General features: G+C 43.6%; 1 protein-coding gene across 1 annotated transcript in view; it reads right to left on the bottom strand.

The window, feature by feature from the left end:
• TG (thyroglobulin) overlaps nt 1-18,603 on the bottom strand; it is a 483,762-nt gene that overhangs the window by 244,325 nt on the left and 220,834 nt on the right. The window contains exons 36-38 of the mRNA XM_077493367.1: nt 15,952-16,086; nt 8,172-8,336; nt 578-779 (exon numbers count right to left, since the gene is read on the bottom strand). Coding sequence (XP_077349493.1) covers nt 578-779; nt 8,172-8,336; nt 15,952-16,086 — 502 coding nt within the window. The remainder of the gene's footprint in view (nt 1-577; nt 780-8,171; nt 8,337-15,951; nt 16,087-18,603) is intronic.

The following is an 18,603-nucleotide window of genomic DNA, read 5'->3' as shown; positions in this document are numbered from 1 at the left end:
GATGGTAGGTTGTAGGTCTTTGGGCCTAACCTGAAGTCTAGGGGCCTAAGTTGCCCTTAGGTTCCTTCACTTCTCCGGCCTTGAGGTTCTCTCTTCGGGAGAGCCCCTCACCTAGTATTCAAAGGTCACCTGGGGCTGATCACGAGGAGGACCAGAGATACCTTGCCCTTGTCGTGAAGCTTATGCCGCAGGGAGTCAGGAAAGGGTCCTTCCTTTTCAGGAGGGGATCATATGAGGCACCTTAGTACACTTTTTTTGTGTGTGTTCATATGCACATTTTTGATTCACTTTGGTGTTTGTTTTTGTGTACCATTGCTTAGAAAGAAAAATCTGTATGCAGTTTGGAATAAATGGCTCTTTTATACTGAGCTATATTTGCATTATTCACCACCAGCAGTTCTGAATTTGCATCTAGGTGAGGGGATATAAAACAATGATTTGCATGGTTCAAACCACTGTCTCTTGTGAAGGAACGAGACATGTGGATACCTTCTGTTCTAGGAAAGCTTCTCTGTTATAGTAAAATAAGAAATGGTGCTATCCAAAGTACACACCAGATATACGATTCATGATTTACCTGACAAAAGTGGCATTCCATGTGCCCGTCCAGCTGTACAGTTGCGGAGGTCGGAAACGGTTCCCCCCAGTAGGTGGCGCAGCATAAGGGACACCAAGGAATTGGTTCACGGTCCTAACATCTGAACCAATAAGAACAGCTTGAGATTTGCCCTCAATAATACCCCGAGGAATGGCTACTGATGTCAGGGGATGGGCGGTGGCTAAAATAGCAAAATAAATATATAAAATGTCATTAATTTCTGACTTCAGTAAAAATACATATTGAAGGAGCAGGATAGAAAGCTTTTTTCAACCAAACAAATTTCTAACAGCGTATGTAGTTTTTGATTGGGAAAGTCCATTCACTGCAAATTTTTTTTTAAGTAATTTTATACAGTATTCATCAATTCATCAAATGTACTGAGATTTGCCGCATTCATTTTTCATTTCAAAAGCTACTAGTGTGTGTGGCCAGTTTATGCATTTCATTTGTTTTTGCCAATGGTTCAGCCTTTAAATACTATGCATTAAGATAAAAAGCCTTCTGTGTGTAGTAGCCTCCCTAAGCCCTTGTACACATGGTCGGACATTCCGATTTTTTAAGACGGATTTTGTCCGAAACTGGTGTTGCATACACACGGTTGGACAAAGTTGTCGGAAAATCTGATAGTTCGTAACGTGATGACGTTATTTAGTTACGACGGGACTACGTTCAGGCTAGTAGCCAATAGCTTTGGTCTAGGAATTTGATCTGAGCATGCGTGGCACTTTGTCCGATTGGAACTCTCTACAAACGATCGGGCAAAGTCCGATCGGATCATGTTGTCGGAAAATTTTTATATCCAGCTCTCAAACTTTTTTGGTCAGACATCCCGACGGAAAAAGTCAGATGAAGCCCACACACGGTCGGATTATCCAACAACACGGTCCGATCGGACATTTTCCATCGGAATGTCCGACCGTGTGTACAAGGGCTAGTACTTACCTGAGCCCCATCTCTCTCCAGCGATGTTCACAAGTCCCTCGGCCATCTGGGACTCTTCCCCCCTGATTGATTGAGACAAAGCATCTGTGCCATTGGCTCCTGCAGCTGTCAATCAAAGTTAGTTAGCCAATCAGGGGAGAGAGGGGGCGGGGTCGAATGGCAGCGCTGTGCCTGAATGGACACAAGGAGCTGCAGTTCGGCTCGGGTACCCCGACAGCAAGTGTGGGGGCAGTCAGCAGGAGGGAGGGGCTAGGAGAGCCGAATAGGGACCTGAGAAGAGGAGGATCTGGGCTGCTCTGTGTAAAAAACAAACAAAAAAACAAGCCTTTACAATCACTTTAAAAGGCTTCCAACCAAATCAATCCTACTATGTGTATTGTGTATATTAGATTGTAAGCTTCTTTACGTTTAAATTGGTTGTACACCTCTGGACTGAAAACTGAACAAAGAATATCCCTCCATAGCAGGGGTAATAAACTACATTTTTATCATGGGCTGCCCGGTTGTATCTGTAAGACTAAATGTCCAGAGCACCCCACCCCCACCTAACATCAGATATCAGGAGCCTCCCCCCACCACCTGAAGTTAAGAGTACCCCCACCCTCCCTTTACATCACAGTGCACCCCCTTTATCTTGTGCTGCTGCTGGGAAAAAGCTGGGGCAGAGTTGGTAAGCAGAAAGTGCAGGGTCTGGAGGAGGACCAGAGGAGGGCTGGAGTAAGCTGAATGCTAAGAGTGGGTAGGTGGAGACAAGGGAGTACCGTAGCTGCACAGAGAGACACAGGATCTGTAGGAGGAGTGCTGCCCTCGAATTCTAAAATGGGGGGGGGGGGGCAGAGACAAGCCTTTCTGCGTCTGCATGGAAAAACTCAGGATCTGGTGAAGGAGTTCTGTCCTCCTCTACTGCTATCGACTGCTGAGACAAGGAGGGGGCAGAGATAAGGGGGTGCCTCAGCTACAGGAGAAGTGTGAGGGCCACATGAAATGGCTTGATGGACCAAATTCCTCAATCTAGAGCATGTGTGCATCTTGTCTGCTCTCTTCCCTCTGCTATCTGCATGAGTTACTTCTGACACTCAATGCTGACACCACAGACTCCAGGGGGATGGCCCTGCCCCCCCCCCCAGCACATAGCAGGGTGATTGACAGCCTTAGGTATGCATGTTACCTATGAGACTGTGTCAAGTTGGGGGGGGGTGTCTTTTCCCTCCACTCAGGTCTTAGATTACACTAAGCTTTCTGCTCTATGATGCGTGCTGTGTGATGCAAGATCCCCAGCCCCTGCCTTCTAGAGTTTTGTGAAAAATGTGTGCTTTAGGAGGCTGTAGAGGAGAGATGGGTTGCAGATAGATGGGTACAACTTGTGTATGAGGATTTGTTTCATCTCAGTGTATCACTTAAGAATAGTCACTTCACTGGGTATATGAAAGGGTTTCCAACCACTTTAAGGGCTAAATTGTTCAATGTTCTCAGTAAAGCACTACAAAAATTTGAAACATTTCACAAGAAGTGCATTTACCATTGCCCGGGACCAGGCTGGGACTGCGGTATGTGAGAAATCTAACATTAAGGCAGTTCCCTGACTTAGAGATGAGCCTTCAACGTGTGCAGTAAAAAGGCAGAGTTCCTGGCAAAGTGCTGTCTCTACACACTGTAACTTGATGTATGTTGCATTAGGAGGGATGTGCTGAGCCTGCACCCACTCCACCAATCCACCCTATCTCTAACACCTCACTCTCAGGAACAGAATGGGGTCCAGTCGAGCACCTAGCGTGGACCTCATGCTTGTTCTTAATAACTCACTTCCTGTACCTGGTGACCAGGCCATAACTCTCTGTAGCACGAGTTTGGATCTGGTTGCTAATGGTAACCGACCGCAATGGAGGAGGGAGCCAGATAACAACCCCCTTGCTACGCGAGGACCTGTCACCTTACCAAGTACCTTGCCTAACGACTAGTTGCTTGTAGCTTGTTTCTTCACTTTGTTACCCATAGCAACTACACTCCTCTTCCTGCCTTGCCGAGTTAACCCTTTTATAACAAAGTTACTTCATACCCCATAGTGCTTTACAGATCCAGGTTTTTTGAATGAATGAATGAATGAAATACTTGTATAGCGCACAATGCAAACTGAATCGCCTCTAGGCTCAGACAGAACCAACATGCACCCCTTTGAAAAACTTTAGACCAGGCTCTGGACAGTGTAATGTAACTTTACTGAACAAGTGTGGTATAACAGTTCAATATGAACAACGTATTTCCCCTAACCCTAACTATAGTAGTGTGGCTGCACAGGCCTCCCTCTGTGTGACGTGAGAGTTCATTTTGGCATTGTCCATGGCTTGCATGTCTCTAAGTCCCGGTGTCTTCAGAAGGCTGCAAGGTGCAGCAGCCCCGGTACCACCATCAGAACCAACCAGGGGTCAAGTCCTGCTTCCATGAATATGTGAACATCATGTTCTGATCTTTATTGGGGAATGTTATTTTGTATATAGAGTGTTTATGTGGTGAGTTTACACTTTTCATTGAACAGAGTTTGGATAACACAGGGTTAAACGGAAAGGTCATAAATGAACTGCACATTATCTGGACAGAATGCTTGGGGAGATAGTGATGTGTTCCTGCTTAGGAGATGTATTTTAGCTTGGGGGGCTGCAAACTCTGCAGGGCTCCAACACACACTCGCTGCTATTCCAACCCTTCACATATTTCCACATAAACTTCCCTCCTGGCATTAAACTTTGCCAGGTATTGTGCTCAGCTTACCACCCCAAACTGATGTTCCTCCCTCAGCTCACCTCTCTCCCTGCATGTCCTGTGAGCAGAATAGCTGTGCTCCTCCTCTGGGTTCTCTCATCATATGGCACTGAAGATAGAGGAGGGGGGGATTCAGCGGGACACACAGAGCAAGTATGCAGGAGACTGGGGGGGGGGGGGGGGATGAAGAGACAGAAGATCAGGAGGGGCTGGCGGTGAGGAGCGCATCACAAGAGGTCTGACTAAATACAATGTCTTAGCAGCAGGGACCTGATCTGCCCGTCAGATAGCTGTGATTGACAGGTAGATTGAAGCGGAAGCTGTCATGGGGCCCCCTACTGGCAATGCCTGAATGGTCAGTCACCCCTGGTGTCCGGCACTTACTATTGTGAGCTGTGTCGACGGCTGCTGTTGTAGCACCTGCCATACAGCTCATATACTTCAAAGTCTTGCAGGACGCGGCTGCCAACGGGAACTGAGTTCCTGTTGTGGAAAAAGTACAGGAACTCTGTTCTCAAGCGTTCCCGCAGGACTTGAGCCCTGGAACCAACCAATTCGGCTAAGAAGAGCCCTGGACCTCAGACTTCTCCCTTTTTATATCACAGATGGGCTGACTAGGATCAAAAAGCCTGGGAACTGAGCTAGCAACAGTTAACCCTTTCCCCTGGCCAGGGCCAGCCACTAACTCACTAGTACCAATACATTTTAACTCGCCAACAAAGTAAAATAAACATATTGTGGCACAGCGAGTCCATGCCACTGTGTGATAAGGCATTCTGGGCCAGGTTTTGGAGAAAACAGGTACAGGTGCGTGCTGTTCTTTTCCGGGCCCCCACCATTCTGAAGTGGTACGTGATTGTAAGGGAGACAAGGGTGACTGTCTGCACCGTGCTGTCCAGGACAGGACAGGCCAAGAAGCCGAAAGACAGGGCCTCACCCGGGATCAGAGGTGCCCCAAGTCAGAGGCCTAAGACTGAGAGACCCATGAGAGACAGACCTGCTAGGAAGCTGCAAGAAAACACGTAGACCCGAGGAGCAGCATCTGTACACTAGGACGTGTTTGATGGTCAGGAGTAGGGATGAGCTCTGGCGTGTTCACATGGTCCACGTGCTGAGCCCGCCAGGAAGTCAGCGCAGTGCTGCACTAATCACAGGCAGTGAGACATTTCCCGATCTCTTCAGCCACACATCGGGGCAATGTCTCACTGCCTGTGATTAGCGCAGCGCTGCGCCGACTTCCTGGCGGGCTCTGTATGTGTTCCATGCGAATACGCCTGAGCTCATCCCTAGTCAGGAGGTCAAAGGGTGCTGATGGTCAAGAGGACCAAGAGGTACTAATTGCAACAATAAAGCTGGCAAAAGAGCCAGGAGGCTGAATGATATGATTATTTGCATTGATGAGCCCCTTGCGTAGGAAGACATACCTGTATGAAGTTTTTGCTTTTTTTTTAAATAAAAGTGGGCAGGAAAGCCCTGAAAATACTTCTGGTTTGGGGTAAACTCACTTTTTTGGTACTACCACTAAGCTAGAGAACCCCAACTTGCCACAACATCAATTATGAATGTCTCCACATTTCCCTGTCTAAGTAGCTTTTTCACCCAACAAAAGACACTCCTACTAATCAGCCATGTTCTGCACTTCTTTATCACTTTCATTACTAAGACCCCTTTCACACCAGGGCGTTTTGAAGGCGCTATAGAAATAGCACCTGCAATCCGCCCTAAAGAAGCTGCACCATTGTGTGTAGTGTGAAAGCCCCGAGGGCTTTCACACTACAGCGGTGCGCTGGCAGGACGTCTGGGAAAAGTCCTGCCAGCAGCTTCTTTGGAGCGGTGAAGGAGTGGTGTGTTTACCGCTCCTCCACTGCTGCTCCCCATTGAAATCAATGGGGCAGCGCTGTAATACCGCCGGCAAAACGCCACTATTGCGGCGTATTGCCGGCGGTTTTAACCCTTTCGCGGGCGCTAGCAGGGGGTAAAAGCTCCCCGCTAGCGGCCGAAATGCGCCGCAAATGCGCCGCAAACCCGGCGGTAAAACGCAGCTAAAAATAGCGGTGTTTTACCGCCGACGCAATGGGCGGTGTGGTGTGAAAGGGGTCTTAAAGTCTTAGAGTTCATCCACAGAACAGGAGATAATGCCAAGAACAAAAAGACTGATAACAAATAGGTAAAATGTAGTCTAGGATGGAAAAGGACCCGGGGTCCGAGTAGATGAAAGGCCCAGCAATGGCATACAATGCCAAGCTGCTGCTAACAAAGCAAACAGAATATTGGCATGCATTAACCACTTGCCGACCGGGCCATAGCCGAAAGACGGCTACAGTGCAGTCGGCTTATTCTGGGAGGGTGTCCATGTATGTCCTCCCAGAATGATGCTCTCGCGCGCCCCCTGGGTTGCGCTCCTGGAAACATCCGTGACTGCCGGGTCCGGAAGACCCAGTGCATCACAGATCGTTGCACGTGATTGCTCCACTTGTAAACAAACCGGCGCCATGTCATGATGCCGGTTACTCCCTCCCCTCTCTGTACCGATCTGTACAGTACGAGGGGAGGGGGGAAAGGGGGAGAGATCGTTTGTAGCAGCGCTGTGGCCTGGATCTGTAGTGCCTACAGCGCTGCACAGTGCCAATACTCTGCAGTACTCTGCCCATACTCTGCAATAATCTACAATACTCTGCCAATACTTTGCCAAAACTCAGCCAATGCTTCGCCAATACTCTGCAATAAATTTTAACAAAAACAAAGAATTGTTTTGTTTTTTTAGTTTGTTTTTTACATAATTTTAAGTCTTTTTTGATTTATAGCGCAAAAAAAAAAAAACAGCGGTGATTAAATACCACCAAAAGAAAGCTCTATTTGTGTGAAAAAAAGGACAACATTTTCATATGGGTACAGTGTTGCATGACTGAGTAATTGTCAAAGTGTGAGAGCACCGAAAGCTGAAGTTTGGTCTGGTTAGGAAGGGGGTTTAAGTGCCCAGTGGTCAAGTGGTTAAAAAGGGGATTAATTCCAGAGATAAAACGATAATTCTCCTGCTCTACAAGACTCTGGTCCGGCCGCACCTGGAGTATGCCGTCCAGTTCTGGGCACCAGTCCTCAGGAAGGATGTGCTGGAAATGGAGCGACTACAAAGACGGGCAACAAAGCTAATAAAGGGTCTGGAGGATATTAGTTATGAGGAAAGGTTGCGATCACAGAACTTATTCTCTCTGGAGAAGAGACGCTTGAGAGGGGATATGGTTTCAATTTATAAATACCGTACTGGTGACCCCACAATAGGGATAAAACTTTTTTGCGGAAGGGACTCGTGGCCACTCATTAAAATTAGAAGAAAAGAGGTTTAACTTTAAACTACGGACTTTGTCCGATCGTTTGAAGAGAATTCCGATCGGACAAAGTGCCACGCATGCTCAGATCAAATTCCTAGACCAAAGCTATTGGCTACTAGCCTGAATGTAGTCCCGTCATAACGAAATAACGTCATCACGTTACGAACGATCGGATTTTCCAACAACTTTGTCCGACCATTTGTGCGCAACACCAGTTTCAGACAAAATCCGTCGGACAAAATCCGACGGATTTTGTTGTCGGAATGTCCGACCGTGTATACAAGGGCTAAGAGCGGCAAGGATGTGGAATTCCCTTCCACAGGCGGTGGTCTCAGCGGTGGATCATCGATAGTTTCAAGAAATTAATAGATAAGCACCTCAACGACTGCAACATACAGGGATATACAATGTAATACTGACATATAATCACACACATAGGTTGGACTTGATGGACTTGTGTATTTTTTCAACCTCACCTACTATGTAACTATGTAGTTCCTTTTTAAACCTGTCTGTAGGCCTTCAAAGCAGCCCAAACTCACCTCTCTTCCTGAAAGTATAGGTTGCGGATTCTCTGACTAATAGCTGACAGCGATGTCCTTTCAGACTGTAGTAGCAGTTTTGTGTTTCTGGATAAAATAGACATTTTATGGCAGCCTGTAGCACATTGATCGTAGTGGTTACACACGTGGGGACCCGTGCACACTCTGCGGAGAAATCACATAGGATGGCAGACTAATTAAAGAGGACCTAAACTCTTTCAATCAACATGAACTTTTTATAATCTTTATACTGTAAAAAACTAAATATATCAGCACTAGTTCAAAATATATATACAAAGCAGCTACAGTAGAAAAACTAAAACAACAAAAAAGCAGTGCTAGAATAGCGACATAAACAGCAAACAATGATAACTAAAATATGTGACAGTCCATATGCAAACAAATCTCCTCTTCTGTGAACTTAATCAGGAATAAATGCCTACTCCAATTACTCCTTGAGAGTATTTTTTGTATGAATTTAGGTACTTTTATAGCAGGCTTATTGTTTTTAAATATCTTTTAGTATTTAATTTTATTTTTAATTTTTTTTTAAATATTTTGCTTCATCTACTTTTTGGCCACAAGATGGGGTAATTTTTTTTACAGTATATGGCTCTGTTATGTGTCACCACATGGGGGAGCTTCATTGCAACTCAGGTGTTGATCTGTGTTGATTGCAGGTAGCAGGCTTTATATTCAGAAACAGCGTGATGGTTTCCATCAAGCCCATCCCCCGAAGACGTTTTTTTCAGACTAAACGCGTAGGGCACGGCTTGTACCTGACGTCATCACGCACCAATGCTGGTCGGAGTCAGCGTTTTTTTTGTTTTTTTTTTTGCAAGCTATCAGCCTGCTATTGGTTTGGTTTGAGGCCGCAATTTTACACTGTAAAGCAACTGATCTTGACACCCTACTGTCTAATCTTTTTGTATAAAAAAAAGGGCTCAAGTTTTTCACATATTTCAGTATGGGAGTATATTCTTTTCTTTGGTGTTAATCTTCGCAAGTGGGGGCAATGTCTATTCCCGTGCTGGAAGCCAATAGATTATACAACCAAAGCCTGTTTTGTCATTTATAATTTTATGGTTTATCACATTTTGTAACACGCCTTGGTTAATGGCGTTACCATAGGTGTGCTCAGCCAATAGCATTAGGTTGTCCATCTCAAAGCTCAAACGCACGTGCCTTTGTTTTTTTGTTTTATTATTTACAACAATATATTTTTTACAATTTTTAGGAGCCCTGTTGGGGGCTTTGGTGAAATATCAGGGGTCAAAACAGACCCCTGATGTCTCACCTTTGAGATAGAGAATGGGACTGAGGACAGAGACTCCCCAGTCCCTTTCTCTGCAGCCTCATCTGCATTGGACAGGTAATGAATGGGAAGTTCTCTGTGCTGAGCGGCATCCCGTTCATACACAAACAGAAGCACACAAAACACCATTTACTATGTTTCAGCTATGAATGATCACAGTGAGTGTTCAGTAGTGATCATTCACTGTGTTCATTCAGAAAAGAAAGGGGCCAGTAAATGTCATATTTACTGTCCCCTTCCCCCTCTCTCCATTCTGAAATGACTCCTGCAGCAGCCGGTGGAGGAGGAGAGGAGGGAAGCAGGCAGTGCTATAGGGGGAGGAGGGGGACACGGGGGCCCAGGCAATAGGAGCAATCTGCACCTCACGGGGTGACACCTGGGGCAGACCCCATGTGCACGCCGATGGGTGTTACACAGTGGTGCACTTCAAGACTAGGTGTATGCAACATTTACCTACGGATGAATTTGGGTGTTTATATGGTATTGCAATTATAAAGGTGTTTGCATCGGCACATTTATGCCTGATTAAGCTCACAGAAGAGAAGATTTGTTCATATATATGGACTGTTATAGGGACTTTCACATATAATTTTAATGATAACTTTTTTGCTGTTTATCTCACTATTCCATCGCTGCTTTTTTATTGTTTTATTTTGAATCCTTATGCGGCTAGCATTAGTAAATATTTATAAAAAGTAGCAAAGAATAGGGATTTTAAGGGTACCAAAAAACATCAGACAAAATTAAAAAATGAAACATTTATTATTAAAAACATCATGCATATAAGAGCATGCTAGAGACTGGTTCATAATCATAGAAAACCACAGAGAAATACGTGAGCATAATAATGCACATGGAAACTGACGCGTTTCAATTCTTGACACACATGTTCATTAAGGGGAAGTATCACAGAGGTTAAATAAGATAACAAAGGTTACATAATCAGCTGCTTTTCGGACATCAGGCCACATGATTTAGTGTGCTCATATGTTTGTCATTTTTTATGATGGGGACATGTCTTGCTTGTTCTCTTTTTTGTTTCTTGGTAGCCATCAACTATTTTGTTATTTTTATATGTGGCTGAATATACAGTGGGGAAAACAATTATTTGATCCCCTGCAGATTTTGTAAGTTTGCCCACCTACAAAGAAATGAAGGGTCTATAATTTCATGAGTGCATTTTAAATGATAGAGTGGAGTGGGATTGGAACCTCTGTCGGTTTTTATTGCTGTCTGTGCCCCCCCCCTCCCTTTAGAAGATTCACCTTTTCTATTTGTCCTGTTTATGGTTATAATCGAAAATGAAAGTAAAAGAAAATTCCAAACTTTGATTTGTAGGTAGGAAAAGGGGAAGTCGTCCAATGGGGACACTTGTTATGGTGACCTGGAGGGCCCCAAGGGATTTCCTTGAGTTGCAGGGATTTCCTCTCACTTCCTGTTTCGGCTATGGGACAGAAAGTGAATGAAAATCCCTCCAATGGGACACAGATGGCAAAAAATCTATAAATAAAATCACAGGGGCAATAATCCACCAAGCACAAAGGTCGCCAAGGAGTTTGCCACCAATATTATATCTGAAAAAGTATAATGCCCTGTACGCACAACCGGTTTTGCCATGGGAATAAACTGAAGGTTTGCCGCTCAAGCTGTCTTGCATACACATGATCACACCAAAGTCCGACCGTCAAGAACGCGGTGACGTAAAACACGTACGACGGGACTAGAAAACAGAGGTTCGATAGCCAGTAGCCAATAGCCTCCGTCTCGTACTTGCTTCAGAGCATGCGTTGTTTTTGGTGCGTCGGAACAGAAAGCAGACGAGCGGTTTTTCCAATAGTAATTTTTTCCATTTGAAAAATATAGAACATGTACTCTAAGTCCGTCTGAATTTTCGATAGAACATTCTTTCTGCCGAAAATTCCGCTCGTGTGTACGCGGCATCAGGCTTCCAGACCCGCTCAGAATGGATGGCAGGAATACTTGATAGTATGTACTGTAAAATAAAATAATTATTTGATCCCCTGCAGATTTTGTAAGTTTGTCCACTTACAAAGAAATGATTTATTTTAAATAATAAAAAATCCATAAAAAACACAAAATACAATGGTTATAAATTGAGTTGCAGTTCAGTGAGTAAAATAGTATTTGACCCCCAAGCAAAACACGACTTAGCACTTGGTGGAGAAACCCCTGTTGGCAAGCACAGAGGAAAGAAATTTCTTGTAGTTGGTGACCAGGTTTTCACACATCTCAGGAGGGATTTTAGTCCACTCTTCTTTACAGATCTTCTCTAAATCCTTTCAGCTCCCTCCATAAATTTTCTATAGGATTAAGGTCCGGAGACTGGCTAGGCCACTTATGACCTTAACCGCTTGTCGACCAGCCGCCGTCATTATACTGCGGCAGGTTGGCTCCCATGCGCGAATTGCCGTAGGTTTACGTCGGGTGCTTTAAGAGCTTTAGGGGTCGCTCTTTTTTTGTTTATAGCGTAAAAACTGCAGAGGTAATCAAATTCCACCAAAAGAAAGCTCTATTTGTGGGAAAAAAAGGACATACTTTTTTTTTTTTTTTTTTAAACAGTGTAAAAATTTAAAATAAAAGGTAAAATAAATAAGAAAAAAAATGTATTTGTGTACAACATTGCAAGACCACGCAATTGTCAGTTAAAGAGACGCAGTGCCGTATCGCAAAAAATAGCCTGGTCATAAAGGGCGCAAATCCTTCCGGTCCTTAACCACTTAAGGACCGAGCCCCTTTTTTAGATTTGTTGTTTACAAGTTAAAAACATTTTTTTTTGCTTGAAAATACTTAGAACCCCCAAACATTATAAAAAAATTTTTTATCAGCTTAGAGAATAAAATGGCGGGACGGGGCACGTTTAATTATTTTTTTTCTTATTTATTTTACCTTTTAATTTTTATTTTTACACTGTTTTAAAAAAAAAATAAACTTTTATTCATATTACAAGGAATCCCTTGTAATAGAAAAAAAAGCATGATAGGACCTTTTAAATATGAGATGTCTGGTCAAAAAGATCTTAGATCTCATATTTACACAAAAATGCAATAAAAAAAAAAAAGAAAAAAAAAAAGGTTGTCTTTAAAAAAAAATGAAAAAGAAAAATGGCCCTTTAAGAGCTAAGGGCGGAAGTGGCGTTTTGACGTCGCTTCCGTCCTGCAGTGTCATGGAGAAGCATGGGGGCCATCTTCCCCTCACTCGTCTCCATGCACAGCCCTGAGAAGGACCAGATTGCCTCCGGTAAGCAGCAGAGGGCAACTGATCACGGCGGGAGGGGGGCACCTCTCCCGCCGCCGATAAAAGTTATCTGACGATACTGGGGTTATGGCAGCTGCCATAACAACGATATCTGTCCTCAAATTGAGGATGTACATCGGCGTGTGGCAGTCCGGAAGTGGTTAAGTGGTTAATGTGCTTCTTCTTGAGCCTCTCCTTTGTTGGCTTGGTGGTATGTTTCAGGTCATTGTCATGCTGGAAGACCCATCCACGACCCATTACCAGTGTTCTGGCAGAGGGAAGAAGGTTCTTATCCAAGATTTTACAATACATGGCCCCGTCCATTGGCCAGTGAATGTGGCAAAGTCAGCCTGTACCTTTAGCAGTGAAACAGCCCCAAAGCATAAATGTTTCCATCTCCGTGCTCGGTGTAGGGATGGTGTTTTTAGGGTCATAGGCAGCATTTTTCTTCCTCCAAACACGGCGAGCAGAGTTAATGCCAAAGAGCTCAATTTTGGTCTCTTTCACCTAATCCTTCTCTGAATGATTTCGATGTTCATTGGCAAACTTCAGATGAGCCTGTACATGTGCCTTCTTGAGCAGGGGGACCTTCCCAGATAGCAAGGATAACTTGCCACAAAATTGTGGCAGTGTTGAAGTCTTGTTAACTTGCTGCACATTTTCACTGGCAAGTTGTACACTTGCAGAACACTTGAAGCACAAGTGTCTAGCAAGAGCAAAGAGGCAGTGCTTAGACTACAGCAAGAGCTCTGCAAGCCACAGGGACCCCTGCGGGGGGGACGACTCTTGCAAAACATAACTGAACCAGAACTTACAGCAGACTTGCAGAATGTTTGCAAAGAAAGTTGATCTGGAGTCATGCAATGCGGACTTGCTGCATTTGTGCAACAAACTTGCGAAGCCTTGCAAGTCTAGCAAAAGCTTAGCAAGTGATTTTCAAACTTGCAGCATAATTGCTTGCTATATGGGTTGTGGGCGCTGCAGGATTTCAATCTATGGCAGTGTATTGTGTCACCAATGATTTGTTTGGTGGCTGTGGTCCAACTGCCTTGAGACCATTCACAAGCTCCTCCTGTGTAGTTCTAGGTTGATCCCTCACTTTTCTCATGATCATCTTTACCACATGGGGTGAAATCTTGCATGGAGCACCAGACCGAGGGTGATTGATGATTATTTTGTATTTCTTCCATTTGCAAATAATCGCTCCAACAGTTGTCCCCTTCTCACCAAGCTTTTTGCTGATGGTCTTGTAGCCCATTCCAACCCTGCAAAGGTCTACAATCTTGTCCCTGACGTTCTTTGACAGCTCTTTGGTCTTGCCCATCATGGTGAGTTTGAATGGAAGAAAGAAATTCTACGGACAGGTTTCTTTTATACAAATAATGAATTGTTGTTAGGAGCACCTTCTTAAATTGACAGGACAAATCTGTGTACCACATGAGCACCTACTGTAGCCAGTCTGTGAGAGCCAGAATTATTGTTGGTTGGTAGGGGATCAAATATTTATTTTACCTACTCAACTGCAAATCAATTTATAACCACTATATCATGTGTTTTTTTCTAGATTTTTGGTTGATATTCTGGCTCTATTATTTAAAATGCACCTATGATAAAAATTATAGAGACTTAATTTCTTTGTAAGTGGGCAAACTTACAAGATCTGCAGGGGATCAAATAATTATTTTATTTTACTGTACATACTATCGAGAATTCCTGCCATCCATTTGGACCTGGAAGCCTTATACTTTTTCAGATATAATATTGGTGGGAAACCCCTCGGCGACCTTTGTGCAGTCTGAACCTTTCTCTGAGACCCCTTTCACACCGGGGCGTTTTGCAGGCGCTATAGCGTTAGAAATAGCGCCTGCAATCCGCCCTAAAGAAGCTGCACCCTTTTGGAAGCATTGGGCTGTATTTGATTAGCACAAGAGTAATCAACTAAATCTTATCTGCTCACAGTGTCAATGAAATATATATATATATATATATATATATATATATATATACACACACACACACAGTATCTCACAAAAGTGAGTACACTCCTCACATTTTTGTAAAGATTTTATTCTATCTTTTCATGTGACATCACTGAAGAAATGACACTTTGCTACAATGTAAAGTAGTGAGTGTACAGCTTGTATAACAGTGTAAATTTGCTGTCCCCTCAAAATAACTCAACACACAGCCATTAATGTCTGCGGAGTGGGTGCAGTGTTGCATGACCGCGCAATTGTCATTCAAAATGCGACAGCGCTGAAAACTGAAAATTGGCCTGGGCAGGAAGGGGGTGAAAATGCCCGGTATTGAAGTGGTTTAATGTACAGGTTCTGCAGAAGCGTCTAGCCTGTTTGCTGGTTTAGCAGCCATTATGGATCCAATGTAGTGTCCAGCACCTTGGAAAGAAAGCTGTTCCACAATCACAGTGCAAAAATGGCAGGAAAAATTCAACTTTTTAGCTGCAGGCATTAGAACACGCGATGTTTTGTGGCCCAGGCCTTTTAGTAAAAACTCCTTGGGAACGCATGGATGACTCACATAAGCCAGTGAAAACAGTAGCAAAGCTGAAAAGCTTGGCTTTTCACAGCTGTCCTAGGAATTCAGGGGAATTCCCTTAGCTGGGGTCTCAATCAGAAAACCTGGCATGCCTAGCCAACATCAAACCCAGCCTACAAGATCAAAAAAAAGGAGAGATGCATTCTGGGAAGAGTCATTCTTTAAGCGAAAATTTACTGTTCTGCTGAAACTTGCTGGAGGTGCTTGTAACTACACCCTTGTAGGAAGTCAATGAAAGCGTGCTATTCTTGGCTGTGGCTTTATACATTGAGAGATTTTGTAACTCGGTAATGGTCTATAAATGTGTATGGAAAAAATAACACATTTGGAAAAATTGAGTGCAAATAATAAATTGGTGAATATTCTAGGGACGATTGCAAAAGTGTTTTGCTTAGACCAAACAGTTCCCAATTTAGGCCTCATTCAACCCCCCAAGTAATCTGCATCTCTACTGCCTTTATACATACGTTGCAGTGCAATTTTTGTCTGCAAAACTATAAATGACGCACACAGTGTTGGAGCTCTAGTTGTAAAATTGAAGGTAAAATGTAGTATTTTTTTACACTGAATTGCATTCCTTTGAATCCTGGCTAGGTTGAACAATACAACACTTGTGACTTGAACATTCTTAGGCCCGTAATTTTAAGATTTTACCTGACAGACAGTAACTTTGCACTGTGTTGAGCTGATTGGATGCTCCCCGGCTGATCAGCACTTCATCATAATTGGACAGGGAAGGATCAACAGTCACAGAACTGGGGTCCAGGGTTATCCAATCATCCAGCAGCACTGTCACAGAGCAGAAATAAAGATACGATATTAGAGAGATAATATGAAGTGACAGTTGCAGTTTGGGTGCGGGGTAAAAAAAAAAAAAGGTTAAAAGGAAAGAAAGGAAAAACAAAAGAGGAGGAGAAAGGAAAGAAAAGGGAAGGGGCAAGAAAAAGAAAGAGAAACGAAAAAGGAAGAGAAAAGGAGGGGAAAATTAAAACAAAAGGGGAAAGGAAAAGAAAAAGGGAGGAGATGGGAAAGAAAAGGAAAAGAAAAAGGGAGGGGAAAGGAAGGGAAAAGGGGAGAGGAAAGAAAAGGAAATGAAAAGAAAGGGGGAGGGAAAAGGAACAGAAAAGGGGAGGGGAAAGGAAATGAAAAGAAAAGAGGAGAGAAAAGGAACTGAAAGGGGGAAGGGAAGGGAAAGAAACGGAAAAGAAAGGAGGGGGGGAAGGAACAGAAGGGGAAAGGAAAAGAAAAGGGAGGGAAAAAGGAAAAGAAAAGGAAAGAGAGGGAGATGGGAGGGGAAAAGAAAAGAAACGGGGTGGGGAAAGGAAAAGAAAAGGAAAGAAAAGGGGAGGAGAAAGGAAAAGAAAAGGGAAGGGAAGGGAAAAGGAAAGAAAAGGGGAGGAGAAAGGAAAAGAAAAGGGAAGGGAAAAGGAAAAGAATAGGGGAAAAGAAAAGAAAGGGGGAGGGAAAAGGAAAGGAAAATAATAGGGGAGGAGAAAGGAAAGGAAAGGAAAAGAAAGGAAAGGGGAGGAGAAAGGAGCATAAAAGGGAAGGGGAAAGGAAATGAAAAGAAAAGAAAAGGGGAAGGAAAAGGAATAAAAAAGGGGAGGGAAGGAAAAGAAAAGAAAAAGAAGGGGACGGGAAAAGGAAAAGAAAAAGGAGGAGAAAGGAAAAGAAAAGGAAAGAGAGGGAGGGGGAAAGAAAAGAAATTGGGAGGTGAAAGGTAAAGAAAAGGGAAGGATGAAGGAAAAGAAAAGGGAGGGGAACAGGGAAAGAAAAGGGGAAAGGAAAAGAAAGGGGAGGGAAAAGGAAAGGGAAACAATAAGGGAGGAGAAAGGAAAGGAAAGGATAGGAAAGGAAAGGAAAAGGGGAGGAGAGAGTAAAGGAAAGGAAAGCAAAATGGGAGGGGGAAGGAAAGGAAAAGAAGAGAAAAAGAAAAGAGGAAGGGAGGGGAAAGGAAAAGAAACTGAACAGAGAAGGGGAGGGGAAAGGAAAAGAAAAGGACATGAGAAGGGTGAAAAGAAAAGAATAGGGAGGGGGAAAAAAGAGAAGGTGGGGGAAAGGAAGGGAAAGAAAAGAAAAGGCGAGTCGAGAAAGGAAGAGGAAGGAGGAGAGGAGGGGACAATAGGGGAGGAGAGGAGAGAAAAAAAAGAAATGAAAAAGGAAAAGAATGGAAAGAAGAGAAGAAAAGAAAGGAAGGAAGGAAGGAATGGCGGGAATCATGGAGGGAAAGCAAAAGAGGAAGAAAGAAATGGAGGGAAGGAATTAGCAGAAATTAGGAGTAAAGAAATGTAAAATGATCAAAGGTAAAAGTAGTCCAGAAATAAAACCCAGAATCTATGCAATGCAGAATACACAGCTGTGTCAATATGAGGTTAGAGCAAAGGTAAAACAGGAGCCCACCATTTTTAAGCATCTATTTGTTCTAAAATTACCACTAAACATATCATTTTGTCTGTGTAATTATAGATTTCAGCATAGTTTCTATGTCAGAAGATTACAGCTGTCAGTAACCTTTATTTCACTCTTCCGCTGAACCTACCAGCTCATTACAGGCTCGGCCCAGACCATTTATAGGTCCAATGACCCTAAAGATTAAAGTACAAACAGCTGTCTGCTTCCCTACATTCTCCAAATGTTTCATTTTTTTCTCCTGTTTATTTTCTCATCATTCACATTACATGACCAAAAGTGGAAGTTTTTACAGTTTTGCAAGATAAACTTTCATCTTTGTACATGAAACACCTTACAAAAACAGGCAGTCATCCTACTAAAAGGCCTGTAAATTATAATCTCAGTGTATATCAATTATCAGAGCCAGGGAACATGGCACAGAGCATTCTGCATCAACAACAACAAGTGAAAACTACTCAGTGCCTTTAAATGCATGTAAACCCCACAAATATATCGTGGTGAGCTGATAACTGTTTTTAGTTGGCATTGCATCCAAAAATTTTTGGGTAGCTACAGAACCCCCCTTCTCTACTTTATGACGAAGTGCAGAAAGTAAGGGCAACCACAGGGGCGGACTGACCATTCGGGCACTGCCCGAGGGCCCCATGCCACCAAGGGGCCCCATCAGGGTTGCCAGCCTAAATAAAACCAGGGACAGTATGTAAATATGTGTGTGTTTTTTTAATGATCCCAAGATTATAGCTGCCCCATCTCTCCAGTACCTTTTCAGTGTGTGTATGTGTATTCTGTGTGTGTATGTGTGTGTGTATACTGTGTGGCTATGATCTATTGCCTGGGGGCCCCATAATCTCCTATTGCCCGGCAGCCAAATAATCTTCTCCTATTGCCTGGGGG

Source organism: Lithobates pipiens, unplaced genomic scaffold (assembly GCF_037356315.1).
Source record: "Lithobates pipiens isolate NorthernLeopardFrog02 unplaced genomic scaffold, aLitPip1_a1.2 Scaffold_19, whole genome shotgun sequence".
In the NCBI taxonomy this organism is placed as follows: domain Eukaryota; kingdom Metazoa; phylum Chordata; class Amphibia; order Anura; family Ranidae; genus Lithobates; species Lithobates pipiens.
The sequence above is the reverse complement of the archived record's forward strand: the minus strand, read 5'-3'. Positions and strand labels throughout refer to the sequence as shown.